Source organism: Garra rufa, chromosome 9 (assembly GCF_049309525.1).
Source record: "Garra rufa chromosome 9, GarRuf1.0, whole genome shotgun sequence".
Classification (NCBI taxonomy): domain Eukaryota; kingdom Metazoa; phylum Chordata; class Actinopteri; order Cypriniformes; family Cyprinidae; genus Garra; species Garra rufa.
In genome coordinates, this window is record NC_133369.1 from 29,168,731 (window position 1) to 29,185,828 (window position 17,098).

At 37.5% G+C, this 17,098-nt stretch overlaps 2 protein-coding genes across 2 annotated transcripts in view; both read right to left on the minus strand.

Annotated features, from left to right (window-relative positions):
- LOC141343038 (vascular endothelial growth factor receptor 3) overlaps nucleotides 1-8,819 on the minus strand; it is a 10,932-nt gene extending 2,113 nt beyond the window's left edge. Inside the window, exons 1-5 of the mRNA XM_073847633.1 lie at nucleotides 8,678-8,819; nucleotides 7,559-7,680; nucleotides 4,609-4,819; nucleotides 3,704-3,858; nucleotides 9-153 (exon numbers count right to left, since the gene is read on the minus strand). Of these exons, the coding sequence (XP_073703734.1) occupies nucleotides 9-153; nucleotides 3,704-3,858; nucleotides 4,609-4,819; nucleotides 7,559-7,680; nucleotides 8,678-8,735 (691 nt within the window). The 5' untranslated portion in view covers nucleotides 8,736-8,819. The remainder of the gene's footprint in view (nucleotides 1-8; nucleotides 154-3,703; nucleotides 3,859-4,608; nucleotides 4,820-7,558; nucleotides 7,681-8,677) is intronic.
- Nucleotides 8,820-10,199: 1,380 nt separating this feature from the next.
- Nucleotides 10,200-16,304, minus strand: LOC141342393 (uncharacterized). Its single transcript, XM_073846839.1, has 3 exons — nucleotides 16,104-16,304; nucleotides 15,467-15,704; nucleotides 10,200-14,386 (listed from the first exon to the last, which is right to left on the minus strand). The coding sequence occupies exons 1-3, from the start codon at nucleotides 16,122-16,124 to the stop codon at nucleotides 13,023-13,025; spliced, it is 1,623 nt and encodes a 540-aa protein (XP_073702940.1). The 5' UTR covers nucleotides 16,125-16,304; the 3' UTR covers nucleotides 10,200-13,022.
- Nucleotides 16,305-17,098: the final 794 nt, after the last annotated feature.

Below are 17,098 nucleotides of genomic sequence, written 5' to 3' on the forward strand. Positions count from 1 at the left end.
CCTCTGACCTGGTAGAACTGTGATGCTGATTGTACGTTTCTTCATGAGGGAACGCACAGTAGGAGACTGAGCCGAACAGGTGTATCTCCCTCCATCCTGTTCCGTCACCTTCTGCAGCTTCAGCTTATTGGAGGGCAAAAGCCAGTCCTCTCCCTTGATAGAAAACAGACACAAATAAACAGGGAAAAAGTTAGTGAGAAGTGAAAAGTAAAAGTTGGAACTGAACGAAAGATCTGACGTAATAAGGATAAGCCAGAAGTTGTCATTCTTTTGAAGGGAAACATGCAATAAGGTGAATTCCCACTTCTGTAGACTTTCTGAAATGTACTAAAACTTCCCTAAGAAGCCCGGCACCAGTTACAATAAATTATGGTAGTGAGTAAAAAAGAGTAATGAAGTATAAAACAAAACACAACACCATGCAATTCAAGGAAACAAATGCCTGTGCAAAGTCCACTCCAAGCACATCATAACTGTACAAATGCTTTTGGCACTGGAGGAACATCTGCAGCCTGCCAACAAAGTCCATTTCAATTTAAATGAAAGTGAATTAAGAGGATTCTCAGTCAAGTCAAAGTTGTGGCCAAAGCACCATTGTTTAAGTTAATCCGCTGGCTCCAAACGTCTTTTTGTTTCCTCTGCTGAAGTGCAGACACAGAGCACAACAAACAGGTAAACCGTTCTCTGTCATTTAAGCAAAGCTGGCTTTTCTGGTTTACTCTGTTCATAATAATCTGCCGGGTAAACATCGGAAGTGCATATTTGAAGCCAAATTGACTGAGTGAAAATATGTGTTTGAACTGTCAGAGCAGAGACGCTGCATATTCATGACATGTGGTGGAGGACAGACTGTCATTCTGAATAACAGGAATGAGTCATTCTGCACTTCCATCTCATGAAATTCTATGGTCATCGATCACCCACACCATGACATTTGAAGGGGCTTTTTTTTTGGTCTGAGAAATAGAGTATGCACATGCTTTCTACAGCATGTTATGTGTAGTCAAGATTAGTATGTTCAACAGTTACTCACAAATCCAAAATTATTCATTTGTCTCAGCATCACTAGCCCATGGCGAGTGATTCAAGTTTAACCAGCCTTACCAGAAAATATTTGTTACTGTCCCTGAAATGATTTTCACTGATTATAATAATTAAAGTACTTTTGTCCCTATAGCAATGGGATTATATGGAAGCCCATTTCTACCATTAAATAAAACATTTTTAAAAAGGGGTTGTTACAGTGTAATACATTTAAATACTGAGTAATAATAGTTAACTACATGTACTTACCATATGGATAGAGTTAGGATTAGGGTTTGTCTTAGGGCTAACTGCATGTAATTATAAGTTTATATCTGACTTTGTTCTGACACAATTTTGAGTTAAGTCAGTATTGCAAGATAAAAACTTGCAATTCTGAGAAAATATCAGTCTTTTTTCCCATCAGAATTTGACAATATAACTCACGATTGTGGGTTAAAAATCTCTTGCAAATTCTGACTTTATTTCTTGCAATTACAAGTTTATATCCCATCATTCTGACATTTTATCTCGCAGTTGCCAGTTTATATATCACAATTTAAAAAAAGGTCAGAATTGTGAGTTTATATCTCACAATTCCAAGAAAAGTCAGAATTGCCAGCTTATATCTCGTAAATTCTGACTTTATTTCTCGGGATTACGAGTTTATATCCTGCAGTTTTGACTGCACAATTGGCAAAAAAGTTTATAACACACAATTTAAAAAAAGACAGAATTGCAAGTTTATATCTCACAATTCCTAGAAGAAAGTGAGAATTGCACATTTGTATCACTCTATTCTAAGAAAAAAGTCAGAACTGCAAGTTCTTTGTTCTGACTTTATAACACAATTTTGAGTTAAATCAGTATTGCAAGATATAAACTCGCAATTCTGAGAAAATATCAGTCTTTCTCCCTCTCAGAATTTGACATTATAACTTGCAATTGTGAGTTTATATCACAGAATTCTGAGAAAAAAAGTCAAAATTGCTAGTTTTGACTTGCAGTTAGAAGTATATATTCGACAATTCTGACTTTATAACTCTCATTTGCGAGTTTCTCACAATTTTGAGAAAACAGTCAAGAAAAAAAGAATTTCTAGTTTGTATCTTGCAAATTCTGACTTTATTTCTTGCAATTACGACTTTATATCCCATAATTCAGACATAACTCAATTGCGAGATTATACCTCACAATTTTGAAAAAAGAATTCAGAATTGCGATTTTGCATCAAACAATTCTGAGAAAAGTCTGAATTGCCAGCTTACATCTCACAAATTCTGACTTTATTTTTCGCAGTTACGAGTTTATATCCCACAGTTTTGACTTTATAACACGCAATTAGAGAAAAAAGTCAGAACTCAAGTTAATATCTGACTTTATAACACAATTTTGAGTTAAGTCAGTATTGTGAGATATAAACTCGCAATTCTGTTTTTCCCTCTCAGAACTTGACATTATAACTTGCAATTGTGAGTTTATATCACACAATTCTGAGAAAAAGTCAAAATTGCGAGTTCATAACTTGCAAATTCTGCCTTTATTTCTTGCAATTAGAAGTTTATATCCCGCAATACTGACTTTATAACTCGCAATTGCGAGATTATCTCAACATTTTGAGAAAAAAGTCAGAATTGCAAGTTCCTATCTCACAAATCTGAGAAAAAAGTCAGAATTCTGAGTTTGTATCATGCAATTCTGAGGAAAAAAAGTCAGAAATGTAAGTGTATATCTCACAGATCTGAGAAAAAAGTCAGAATTTCAAAATATTATTTACAATTACCTTTTTTATTCTTCATTTAGAGGTTGAAATAGGCTTCTAGATTATAGCTTCCTTTCATATTAGTGAAAAAAATATTGCATTACACAGAAAGATACTTGTGTGTCCTTGAAACAGCACGTCAGGATAAATATATACTAAATATATACTCATTTTGGTGTCTCAATATGAGAAATCTTTCACATGTTTCCACATAGTGAAATAAACTTCTAGACTTCTAGACATCCTAGATAAACAAATGTTGGCTAATTTTCCACCAAGGTGGAAGATGCACAAGTCGTGACAGATGTTTTCTTTGGCAAACATCTGTCAACACTCATGTGGCTTATTCCTTTGATTTGAATCATGTGTCAGTCATATCAGTGATTGTATTATTAATCTCACATTCTACTTAAACTTCTACTTTAATCATTACATTAAATAACTAGCCACTAAGAACTAACTAGCCTCTGCTGAGTTTTATTTTCTTACTAAAGCCAATCTTTGCTCACATTTGCCTGCAATTTTGGACTCTGGACACAATGCTCACACGTCAGAATTGATATGAGGAGTGTAGACTAGACTAGACCTCTACAGACTCCTTAGTGTAGAAACCATAAACTGTTCCTTGCTCCTTAGTGAAGATACCATAAACTGTTCCTGGCTTAGCACATTTCCTCTTCTAACTAAGTGGGTTGACAACTTTCACAGCCTTTTCCAAAGACCTGAGTGAATAAGCTTATTTTCACTTCAACAGCAACCTGGCCTTCCAGGGTTTTTTTTTTCTTAAATGTATGAGATACCTAAATGAAAACAAGCAACTGCAATCCCAGTGCAGCAGTTTTGTAGTAGACAGAATAATGCATCATGTTAAAAAAATGGAAAAAGGAAAGCAAGAGCAATAGGTATTAAATCCGTCACCTCTTTAGCCCAGACATATTCAGGTGCCTCAGAAGCTGAAGTAGAACATTCCAGCTCCACATCATCTCCTAAACGGACTTTGAGGTCCTGCACTGAGTTGAAATAACGTTGTAAGTATCCCAAGCCAGCCCTGTGCACAGCCACCTCCCGCATATCTGTGAAAGAAAATGAGAGAACATTTGGGGATAAACGGATTAGTCAAAACAGCTCTGCTCCTGGATACATTTGCATAGCATAAAAACAAGGAAGTAGGGCATGGAAATTCTGAGCATGTTTTCATTGCTCAAAAAATAACATATTTACAGTACATATTTAATATTAGTTATACTATATACACATTAGAAACAAATAAATGCTGCATTAGTGAGCATAAGAGACTTCTTTCAAAACAAAACATTTTAAAAATCTCACCAACCCTAAACTTTTAAACAGTTTTGTAACTTGTGGGTGACAGTGATGGATTATCACCAATGATTATAGTAAATTAAGTCTAGGTTCGCTGTAATAATACAATGTGAGCATGGATCATCTTGTCTCCATCTGATAATTCATACTGAACATTTCTGTATAGATCCATCTGTTTTTTTCCACTCAGTTTTTCCAATAAATCACCACTGTCAACTTGTCCCTGGCCACTGTAATGCCCCCAATCAATACCAGTATTGATTTTGTCATCTTGGGAGATAAAGAGTTTTATTTGTCATCTAATCTTTAAATCCCAAAATATAAAACTTCCTCGCAGCAAAAATGTCAGATGCAACTTGCCTCACATATAACGATGGAAAGATTGAAATATCTAGACAATCTAGACACGTATGGATCAATTTATGTAAGTAGCAATCAGTGGGGATTTGCATCGCAGATCATTAGCTCTTTTCATGCTGCCCTTGATGTCTCTTACTCACAGTGTATGGGGATGGTGAGGGGTTGGGAGGAGTTGTCTGCTACAGAACTGTCCTCAGAGATGCAGCGGTATGGACCCTCAGACCAAGACTGGATGCTGGCGATAAAGAGGAGCAGTCTGCCTTCCTCTCTTCTCACATCCACGTCATAGAGAAAACAGCGGCGGTAGAAATACGCCTGATCTGACTCGAGCCGATACCACCTCTTCATGTACTGTTGGGAAGAATTACAAAGAAATATTTCATTCCAGTAGCTCACAAATTGAATATGATGCTCATTTGACTTCAACTTTAAGGATTAGTTCAGTCCTGAATTAAAATGTCCTGATAATTTACTCAACCCATAATTTACTTGCTTTCCTCATTCGAAAAGAAATGTAGGTTTTTGAGGAAAGCCTTACAGGATTTTTCTGCATATAGTGGACTTTACTGGGGATCAACAAGTTGAAATTGCTGATTTAATGCAGCTTCAAAGTGCTCTACACAATCCCAGATGAGGAATAAGGGTCTTATCTGGTGGAACAATTGGTCATTTTTTTTAAAAAACAGAAAGTAATGTATGTACTTTTTAACCACTAATGGTCATCTTAGACTAGCTCAGTCCAGGACTTCACACATTACATAATCACGTTGAAAAGGTCACGCGTGGTTAGATCTTTGTCTGTGTACTCGAAAAACTCCATCTAATTTTCCCTTATCTTCAAAATCGAACGACATTGTTGTTTTACCTTTTTTGTAAAGGATGTTTGAGTTTCTTTGCATGTTCGCCTGGTCGGTATTTCCACCTACGTCATGCGTGACCTTTCCAACGTGATTAGGTAATGCGTGAAGTTGTGGATGCAGAGCTAGCGCAAGACGAGCATTTGTGGTTAAAAGTATACAATCTTTTTTTTTTTTTTTTTAGAAAATGACTGATTGTTTCACTAGATAAGACCCTTATTATTCGCCTGTGATTGTGTAGAGCCCTTTGAAGCTGCACTGAAACTGCTAATTGGACCTTCAACTTGTTGATACCCATTGAAGTCCACTTTATGGAGAAAAATCAACCGGAGTACACAGAGTATGCATGCACATCGCAGAGCTAGACAGGCTAGACAAGACAAGCATTTGAGGTTAAAAAGTATATAAATTTTAAAGTAGTTTGCTATGTAAAACCCTTATTCCTCAGCTGGGATCATTTAGAGGACTTTGAAACTGCATTTTGGAAGTTCAAACTCGTAGGCATCATAGAAGTCCACTATATGGAGAACATTCCTAAAATGTTTTCCTCAAGAAGTATTATTTCTTTACGACTGAAGAAAGAAAGACTTGAACATCTTGGATGACAAATTTTTATAAATTTTCTGTAAATTTTTGTTCTGGAAGTGAACTTCTCCTTTAACAGCATGTGATTTACTGGTGCTTTTTGTCCTTTTGGAGGAAAAAAAACCTTAATTCTTCAAAATGTAAATTTGTATAACAGATTTTGTAATAACATTTTCAATTTGAATGATCTTATTTATTTGGGTTTCTTGTTCTACCTTAAAGGTATTTCTTAACCCACCTTTTGGAAACATGCTGGAAATATGTTTTTTTTTTTTCTTTGAGTATTGTATTTGATTTGGCTAACGGTAAGATGAAATACTGATTGTAAATCAAAATAAGTGTTACAACTGTATAGCAGACAATTTAGCAGACACAAAATGAATATAAATATCAGTTGTTACTCTGGATCTCCCAAATATATGCCTTGGTAAGATTATATTTAAATGCTTAGTTTTATGAACAATGCACTGTTTTTTTATTCTGGTTATTCCTAAACATTTTATGCAATACAATACAATGACGACGGAGAGTTGTAAACATAAACATAAACATACCTCATAAGCCTAATGACTCATAGTTAATACTCATATACATGATTTTTCTCAAGATATATACATATACCTAAGCTGCTTCAGTCCACTAAGTGTTTGAGATATGTTACTAATAATAACAAAGTTCTTAGTTACATTTTATTTGTTAAAATCAGTAATGATTTCACAGCAAATAGACACTTGTACCATGACTAGAAGGGTGTTGTTTTAAAAAAAAAATTATACTAAAATGCCTTTTTACTAGTTTAAAAACTATCGTTCACATCACAGAAGGAATGTAGTTGAATATGTAAAACAGGTTTTTCCATCAACATTTTGATCATGTTGATAATTTAGAGGCCTTCGAAATTTGTTTAGCAAATATAATGCCCTAGGCTTTTTGAGTTGAAAACATCTTGCTGATGTAACATGCACTTGCCAAATTTGATAAAGTATTTTACACTTAGAGGAAGTAGAGTATTCGGGGCACTGGCACTCGGGTCTCACTAACACAGGTTAATGAGAGATTGCAAAACAAAACATCTGTCTTTGTGATTGGTGGTATGAAAACCCTGTTTTGCTCGAATGCGTTTAGATAGCTGGAAAAGGTGACAAACAGACTCTGCACTGACAGAAGCAGCAGATGCTGTGAATCCTCCAAAGGCCCCTCACTGCCAGATACTAATTAAACCCAGAATAACAGCCCTCAGAAGCTCACTAAAACACACACTGCCTCCTGCTGTTTAAATACCAGTTGCAAGTCTTGATCTCCAGACAAATAAATTCAAAATAATGTTACTGTTCTTGATTTGCGATTTTCCCCATAAGATTGTTTACAAATCACGAAAGCCGTTGCGGATATTTGAGAGCAAGCGTCCCTGACAGATAGGTTTGTAATTTTAGATCTCCCACTTTCTGTTTATACAGTAATCAGACCTGCTGCACTGCGGAGGACGTGCCCAGACAGCAACAATAACCTAAACCCTTCTCATTTCCCATGAGAAACAACATGTCATTTTAGTTTCAATCTGCTGTTTTCTTGGCATTTACAGACGAATGCACGTCAAAGCACATTGTGGACCTGATATTTCCTTGCCATTGTCTGGAAGTGACCTTACCTTGGAGAACCTCTCAAAGTGCACTGTGCTCATGTTCAACACAGATTCTGTATCCACACACTCCAATGTCACATCCTGGCCTTCCAGAATCGGCTCAGATGGGCCTTTTACCTCCAAAGAAGCTGATAAACAGAAGAATAGTAAAACAAACCAGTATTGAATATGCTTTATAGAGCTAGCTTTACAGATGCAACAATTGCATCCCTCAGCAGAATTTGTTTTAGTATCTCATATGGAAGCAGTTGCTTTTTGTCACTCTGGTGGTCTATATGTAAATCAGCTTATGTGTTTGTGTAACCTAATAGTCTTTCTAAACTTCCTGTTCTGGTTGGCACACCAACCACGACAACAACAACAGGAACATGAGAAGGCAACATAAATTCCATCTGATGCGCACTGTTGTAAAACTAAGGCAAAGCATTGTATAAATACAGAAATACTGGTGTATTTTTTAGCCTTAGAGTCTCATGTGTTAACGAAACTATTCTCATTGGCAAGCAAACTTGGAGGTGCTTTTGAACTAAAACTATTTCCTCCAAATGTTGTCTAACTGGATTGGTGAAGAAAGTATGCATCAGGTGTGCCTTGGGTGAGGTGGCAAATTCCTAGTCTTACTTGCTGTAGACGACTTAAGATATCTTGTACGTATGATGGACTGTTGTTGGACTGTCACGATGCAAATGCAATCTTTATGGGGGTTATATTATAACGTTAAACGAACAGAAATACTTTCGTTTTCACCTAACTGCACCTAAAAATTCCCTGTATTACACTCTGAAAAAGGAAACCATTAGTAGTTCATACTAAGTTCTGAGATGTGCAATTCTGAACGTTTAGACACATTTTTGTTTGTGCAAAGATACCCAAGCTTTAGTTTAAACATCAGCCAGCAATACAAGAATAAAAAACAATACAATTAAAAAACAACAACAAAAACTTTCTACAATAATAACATCTTATAGGTCTGACCTCTCTCTCTCTCTCTCTCTATATATATATATATATATATATATATATATATATTGTACTGACTGGTTGAGTTTGTTATTATCAAATTCATTTTAGGCGTTAAAAACAATGCTTGTGCGCAAACATAAGCATTTATATTATATAGCCTACCTGTGGATGTTTGGAGGAAGGTTAACGCCACGAGTGTGATGAAAATATAGCCTCTCATTTTGAAGGATCTTGGCTTCTGCGTTTGAGAGAAACTTCTGCCGAAATGAAAATTGGTAAACACAATTTATGAGCGCGGAAGAAGGTGGAGCTTGGAACACAACTTACCGTGCTGTGTTTTCTTTTGTATTAATTACAAAATATACAACGATGCACTAATATAATGTTACAAAGGCATTTATTTGTTCTATATTTGTTCTGTCATATTACAAAAACACTTTGAGACAACGCTGTCTTACGCCGTGGTATCAAAACATATCAAACTCCTTATTCAAATAAAGCTTATGCGTCACCTGTATCTAGCATAAAATAAATTCAGAAGGTGTGAGGGAATATTAATATGAAAAACACTTACGTTTCTTCTGGCGCCTATCAAGACGGTTTTGTTTAGTTTTTGTGGGACAAATATCTGATATGTGAATAAATAATGCCACCATAACGTTACTTCCCCAGCGACCGCAGTTCCTCTTCTAGTTTATTTTACATCAGGTGGCGCCTTGTTTAGGTACTGAAATACTGTGTATTGTAGCCTACCTATAATTTGTCAGGACATTCTTAAAGTCATTTTAAAGTTCTTTTTACCCTATTCTTTAATTTCAAAACAAACTCAATGCGGGCTATATTTCAACCGCAGCTGCTGAATATGATGGTAATTATTGCTGAGACTAGGGCTATGTCCTTTTTAACTTTCTATGAATAGTTTTGGTTAATAAAGAGAAATCAATCAAAGTTGTTTAAATGAAGGTATAAGCAATGCATATTACTAATGAAAAATTAAGTTTTGATGTATTTACGGTAGGAAATTTATAACATGAACATGATCTTTACTTATATCCTAATGATTTTAGGCATAAAAATCATTAATTTTGACCCATACAATGTAGTTTTAGCTACTGCTTAGCTAGGCAGGTTAATACATTTTTGAAAGAAATGCTTTACATGCGCATAAATAGATCTGGAGTGAATATAATATTATCTTTTCATACCAGCCAAAAATAAATAAATAAACATGACACAGGTCGCTGCCACTGAAATGGAGGGAAGAGAAATAATAAACATGCAGGTTAGAATGTACTTAGTAGTAGGCCATTAAATAATACATAGCCTAGGAAATTTGACGCGGGCAGAACAGACGCTAGGAAACAATGGAAATTCCCTAGTCTAAAGTTCAATGACCTTACAGTAATTTCAGACAGTCACAGGTGACTGTATGTGACTCAGCAAAGGTGGATTCTTCAGAAAGTGCTATGAGCGCTACAATTGTAGTTTTCAAATGTATCTGTAGGAGGCTACTTGTTTGTTTGTGTTGTAGACAAAGCTTCATGTGTCATATTGAGAATATGTAACCACAAGACATGGTTCAAAGGTTCTGCCCTGAAATGTTTAACAAATGTTACAGTTACAAAATGAATCAGCAAAACAAACTACAAGACAAAGTTGAACTTTTTAAAATTTACACTCCAAAAAAGGTACATCAACATTTATTTCTGTTGATACATGTGTACACAATGGACATATAGACATGAGCTCAACTGACAAATGTACAAAAAGTATCTAATGCTCTGGGTTGAAAGGTCATTGATTGTTATAGCTGGCCAACAACATTCACCATACCGCATAAGGTTTCACATATGAACAGTGTAATGCTAAAAATACAAAATGGGCAAAAAAATAACGGACAACTCATTTCCCCTTAAAGTTTCACCAAATTTTAATTCTAAGTAATAAAACAAAGGTACTTACAGATGTCTTTAACAACAAACCTTTGGCCAGTCTTAAAAATAGCAGGTTCTCACTCCATTCTTGTGTAGTGTCAGTCCCTGCAGAGGCCACAAATACAGTAAGCAACACCTGGCAGGTACATCAAATATAATAATGATGCCATACTTAGTATTCATCCCCACACAACAAGCTGAATTGACTTTAAATATAGTAACAGCATTAATTCTACAACCATATTTGCATGTGTGACAAAAAAATTACATTCTGACTAATGAAGTCAGAATCTAAAGATTTTGTCTTAGTTTGAATGTGCTTTTTTTTTTTTTTTTTTTCTCCAAACCACTTGTTCTCTGTAGGGCTGCGGGGATGCTGGGGCCTATCCTAGCATCTTGGGCCTTAGGCTTTGGAAACACCCCAGACAGATGGCACCAAGAAAAATCTCACGGCAACACAGAGAGAACATGTGAACTCCACCAAACCACCATGCTGTCCTTTGATCAGCACCTTTTCTTAATAATCCAGTTCATTATCAAAACAGCATCAGAACATAATAAGCTTTAAAAAACAACTTGCAAAACTGCAAAATACTTTCATGTACATACATACAAAGTGCTAAAATGTAAAATAAAGCACTTTTCTACTATCAGGCTGAATGGTTATAAATGATACCAGTTTCTCAGCACATCTATCTAACCATTCCCAGGCCAGGAGAATCATTAGTGACATGGAGACTCATGAGCTTTGTAAACCGAGCCTTTTTCTCTTTGCTTTCTGGTAACCTTTCAGCCAGACGGTGGAAAAACTAGTGCAAACTAGGTGGTTTGGTAATGAATATGCACAAGTACCTAAATACTGATAGGCAAAGCTACTTATTTAAAGTTTAAGGTGCAGTTTCACAATACAGGTTGTCACAACTTAACTTTTTTAGAGGCACAAATCACTGGCAAAAGCATCTTACATGACCAAAACAAGAATGTTAGGTCTGACGTCACACGCCACCATTTCCGGGTCCAAACGCGCTATCAGATGCCAAACTACAAAGTACAAATAGTGCTAATATTCAGTACACTCACAGTGCACTGTAATAAAACCGATAAATTATAATCCTAACCTTTATCTCTACACCGAAATCTAAGATGGCTAGACAGTGATTCATCCTAAATGATTTAATTTACTGGTGTCCAGGACACTGTGTGTCTGGAGACTGTAGTGTACACTGCAAGTTTTTATAGGTTTGTTCACCCAAAAATTAAAATTTTGTCATTAACTACTCACTCTCATGTTGTTCCAAACCTGTAAGACCTTTGTTCATCTTCAGAACACAAATTAAGATATTTTTGATAAATCTGAGAGCTTTCTGACCCCTGCATAGAAGCAACGCAACTACCATGTTCAAGGCCCAGAAAGGTAGTAATGACATTGTTAGAATACCTTAATTTTATAAAGCTAGGATAATAATATTTGTGCGCAAAGAAAAAAAATTACTTTATTCAACAATGTTTTATACTGTGTGTAGTTATTTGGTTTCCTTTCTCTTTAAAATGTAACACTGGACCACAAAATCACTCTAAAAGCTGTATAAATAAGCTTTCCAGTGATGGGAAAATATTTGGCCGAGATACAACTATTTGAAAATCTGAAATCTGAGGGTGCAAAAAAATCTGAGTATATCATCGCCTTTAAAGTTGTCCAAATGAAGTGAATAAAGCAATGCATACTACTAATCAAGAATCAAATTTTGATATATTTATGGTAGGAAATTTACAAAATATCTTCATGGAACATGATCTTTACTTAATATCCTAATGATTTTTGGTAGTAAAGAAAAATGGATAATTTTGACCCATACAACGCTTTTTGGCTATTGCTACAAATATACCCATGCTACTTAACACTGGTTTTGTGGTCCAGGGTCACAAATGATTTGTCTGTGCTGTAATGATTTGCCCAACCTCTAGGGGTCGAAAGTGTTTTGTTTTTTGTATTTGTGTCATTTTGTGAGTAGATCCCTTACACTTGTGGACTCTGAGTGGGCCTATTAGAAGTCTCATTACCAGATTGGTGCGGCAGGATATTCAGCGGCGCTCTCCTTTGTTTTGTTTTCCGGACTATTTTTCCCCCACTTTATGTGATGTTTTTGCTTTAAATAATTTCCCCTAATGAACCGAGTCTTTTTGTGTTGTCCTTTTTTTCAATTGTTATGGCTCTGACCTTAACATAATTGGGGGCCGGGATAATTACGATTAATTTTCAACTGTTTGGTGTGGGAGGAAAGGTGTGTGACTGTAACATACAGGGTTGGAACGACATGAGGGTAATGAGTAATTATTGACAGAATTTTCATTTTTGGGCGAATTGACCTTTTAAATGTGTCATATAAATAAGATAGCATACTTAGTTGAAATGTATAGAGTCTTGGACATCATGACTTAACAGTATGAGGGGACTGATATCAGCAAGTTTCAAATGGGCTCAACATCTGCCTTAATACATTTCACATTAAAGTTGCTTTTATCTTTCCTCTCTTTTGAAATACACAGAGTCTGAAATGTATGTTGTTTTTTGTCTAATCTACAGTTTTGTCTGAGCTGCTCTCTTCCTTTTCTCTCTCTTCCTGAGAGTAGTGTTGCAATGTCTGGTGTCTGTTTCTAGACGGAGCATCTGGGAAACGCTGACCGCAGTCCTCGCAGGCATACGGAAGGGCCTCTTTGTCCCCTTCCCCTCTTAACTGCTCTTTACTGCGCGGACTCCTTTCTTGTTGGATCTGGTTGAGACTGGAGGCTTGAATACTCTGGAAGTCTGAGGACGAAGCTGAAGCAGCAAGACTAGGCCTGCCCACAGAGTTGGGCTCTGTCACGATCCCGTGGACTGTGCGGTGATGAAAGCGAATACCGGAACGGTTTGAAAAGCTCTTCCCACAGAGACCGCACACAAAAGGCCTCTCGCCCGTGTGGATGCGAGTGTGGATCTTCAGCGCCCCGGACTGAGTAAAGCACTTCCCACATTGAATGCAGCGGTACGGTTTCTCCCCCGTGTGAATTCGCTGATGAGCTCTCACCCCGGCTAAGTGAGGGAAACCCCGTCCGCAATAAGTACAGGTGTACGGCCTCTCTCCGGTGTGAATTCTGCGGTGAATTTTAAGCGCCCCAGACTGGCTGAAGCTCTTGCCACAGTCGGTGCATATGTAGGGTCGGGCGCCTGTGTGTACGTTGAGGTGGATGCGCAGATTGCTGTGCGAGTTAAACGCCCGACCACACTCGGCGCACAGGAAGCCGCCCGCTTTGGCCGCATGCTGGGTTCGCTGGTGCTGCAGCAATTGCGACGGCCGGGGAAAAGAAGCGTTGCAATGCATGCATGGGAGTTGCTGCAAGCCTTCCTGTTGTGCGTGGCCTTGCTGATGGCGCAGGAGCTGGGCGCAGGAAGGGAAGCTGCGCTGGCAGGACAGGCAAGGGAAAGACGGGAGTGTACATGATGTGCAGGTGGTGAGCGGGCAGTGATGGTGGTGGTGATGGAAATGGTGGTGGGCAACGTTTGCCTCTGAGTCCTTTTGTTGGCATAGAAGTTGGCTACAGGTTTGAAACCCACGATGGCAGCATAGACACGGAAAGGCCTGAACTGGTGGGGACTCGGGATTTGCCTGAGGGATTGGGCTGTGGGTGCTAGTGCCTTTGTCCTCTTGTTGGGGGTGAGCAGATGTGCTGCTGGACTCTGTGTTTTCCTCTTCTAGAGAGAGTCCCAAACCTAGACACAAGCCTAGGCCAACTGGGGCAGGGCTGGGCTCTTTGGTTTGCTGCGGTGGGGTGGATTGTGGGGGCGAAGGTGGTTGGATCTGTGAGACCAGGCTGGTTCTGGGTTTTAAGGTGTGGACTGAGGAACTAGGAGGAGATGAGGAAAGAGGGCAGCCAGGACATGTGCAGGCACGATGCTGAACTACAAAAGAGGGGAATGAGAATGCATAAAATCAATCAATTTATATAAATGAAGCAGTGAGTAAATAATGGATAAACATGATAAAACTTGATATTAAACTATTTCCTGGCAGGACTCGGGAAGCAAGAGCTGTTTGTTATTTAAAAGAATGAGTACTTCAGCATGTGCACTAGTTGGTCATATAACAAGAAGTAGTTAAAGATACACATTACAAGCTTTGGCATATTAAGTGATATTTTATGAAAATAAATGGCGTATATTATCAAACGCATTTTAGTATTTTTATTATTACATGGCCCTCTGGAATATATGATTCTATTTAGCAGGATACAGCTATATATTATCAAATATTTCTAAAAAATGACTGTTGATGGGGCGTCTGATCTGCATTAAAAAGTTTTGGAGCTCAACTTTTGCAGCAATAATAATTTATGTATTTTAATTTATATTAAATGTAAAAATGTATTTTATTTGCTGTATCTGTTCTTAAAATGATCTTAAAATGATCTCATCATTTGGCAACAGGCTGCAGAAGCCAGTAAATGCAATATGTAATAATACTAAAAGAAATGGAACTGTTACCCAGAATTAATTCTGCATGCATCCCAATCCTATTTCATAAGCATAAAGTATATTTACAGTGGTGGCCAAAATTATTAGAACACTATTATTTTTCAAAGTCATTGAATATGTAGGTGCACTTGCACATCGTTTTTCAGGTAGCTTTGCAGGTAGCTTTCTTAAAGCATCCTGGAGACGTTGCCACAGTTCTTTTGGATTTAGTCTGTCTCAGTTTGTTCTGTTTCTTCATGCCATTCCAGACAGACTGGATAATGATGAGATCTCTGTATGGAGCATTGGCTGTTGTCCACCTTCTTGTACAAACTAAAAATCTCACTGGATTATTATAATTAATGCAAAATGAATGTTTGCCATTTATATTTCCTAGTGACACTACAGCAAAAAACATAACTGACTTAAAACCATTTGTATCTGGTTAAATACTAGTGTTCTAATAATTTTGGCCACCACTGTATAACAGAGGTACAGTACTCTTACAGCCAATTGTAATAATCTTACCATGGCTTTCAAGATCTCTAGGCTCCCTTTGCTCAGAATGTAGTCCAAACCGAACAGCACTTTTCACCTGGCTCTGTCTGGATGGGGCAGAATGGGGAGGATGAGAGACTTTGGGCCAAGCAGAACTTAGTGTCTCCTCAGTACGTTGCTCCCTCAGTGGATGACCAGTGACTGAAGCATTTGCGGCCATAAGGTCACCAATAAAATTATGCATATCCAGCCATGAGAATGGACCAGCCTGCATTAAATAATATTCGTAATAAATAAATAATATAAGATATATAATATAATTATAATATGTTACATCACATTGTCGCATATGGACAGTAAATAAATATAGCCTTAAAGCAATGGGATAACAGGGTCAAAGAATAAATCGCATCATGAGAAAATAACACCTTTAGGTACGCGTAACAAAATGCAATACAAGCGTTAAGCGTACGGTATCAAGCGATACATCGTACTAAATAACAAACATGCATTTCCATTGATCCGTATCGCTGTGCTATTAAATACAGGCACGCCATAAAATGCTTTCGTCTGCGTTTTTGTCGCCTTTGGTTTTTCTCCAAGCCATGAAACACTTACACGCCCCTATTAAGGCTACTTCCTCGTGTTTATTTTGGCATGTACTCACTGCGAGTCTGTCTTTGTCCATCTGTGGAGCGCCCTTGCATAATCGAGTGTGCAAATGTATTAATACACATTTATGACTATCGTCAGGTTGGTCGTTTCTGTCACTTGGTAAACCGAAAAACGCGGGTTGATCATTATTGTCGCTTGACTCTACTGCCACACTTCTGTTACAATCTGGAGCTGCTCATAACGCCATTTTTCCATCGACAGCAGTGTATTTCCGGGATATGTTGTACCATGTGACTACATTCCTAGTTTCTATACTCTGTACCTTACAGTCCATACCATATCAATTATCCGACTGTGTCACAGATTCATATGACTTTCTAGTTTAAATCACTGAATGACTGTGGTAGATATACAGCCATATGTTATATATGTCTTAAACGTGAATTCACACTCATGGAGACATGTCACTCCCCATAGGTAAACAAGCTAATATATTATTCAGAATGTTATTTTAAGAATGCAAAAATGCAGAAAGTTTTCTGTGGGGGGTGGGTTTAGGTGTAGGGTTGGTGTAGGCTGATAGAATATACAGTTTGTACAGTATAAAAACCATTACGCCTATGGAGAGTCCCCACATAGATAAACTAGACAGAGAGAGAGAGAGAGAGAGAGAGAGAGAGAGAGAGAGAGAGAGAGAGAGAGAGAGAGAGAGAGAGAGAGAGAGAGAGAGAGAGAGAGAGAGAGAGAGAGAGAGAGAGAGAGAGAGAGAGAGAGAGAGAGAGAGAGAGAGAGTGTAGAACAGAACTGTCTGTTTGTCACACTCATAATTGGTACAGAGGTGACAGACTTCTACACCTCTGACATATCTCTCTGTCATGTGTCTGTGTGACTATTTCTGTCATGGTTGCTAACTTTTGCCAGTAAATTTGTAATAGATTGAATTATGATGTAATTTATGGAGTGACATAGTAGTTGTTCTATTGGAATTAATACGTAGTGATAGATGTCTCTTTTTTACATTTGAGCCCAAGCCCATTAGGGAAATAA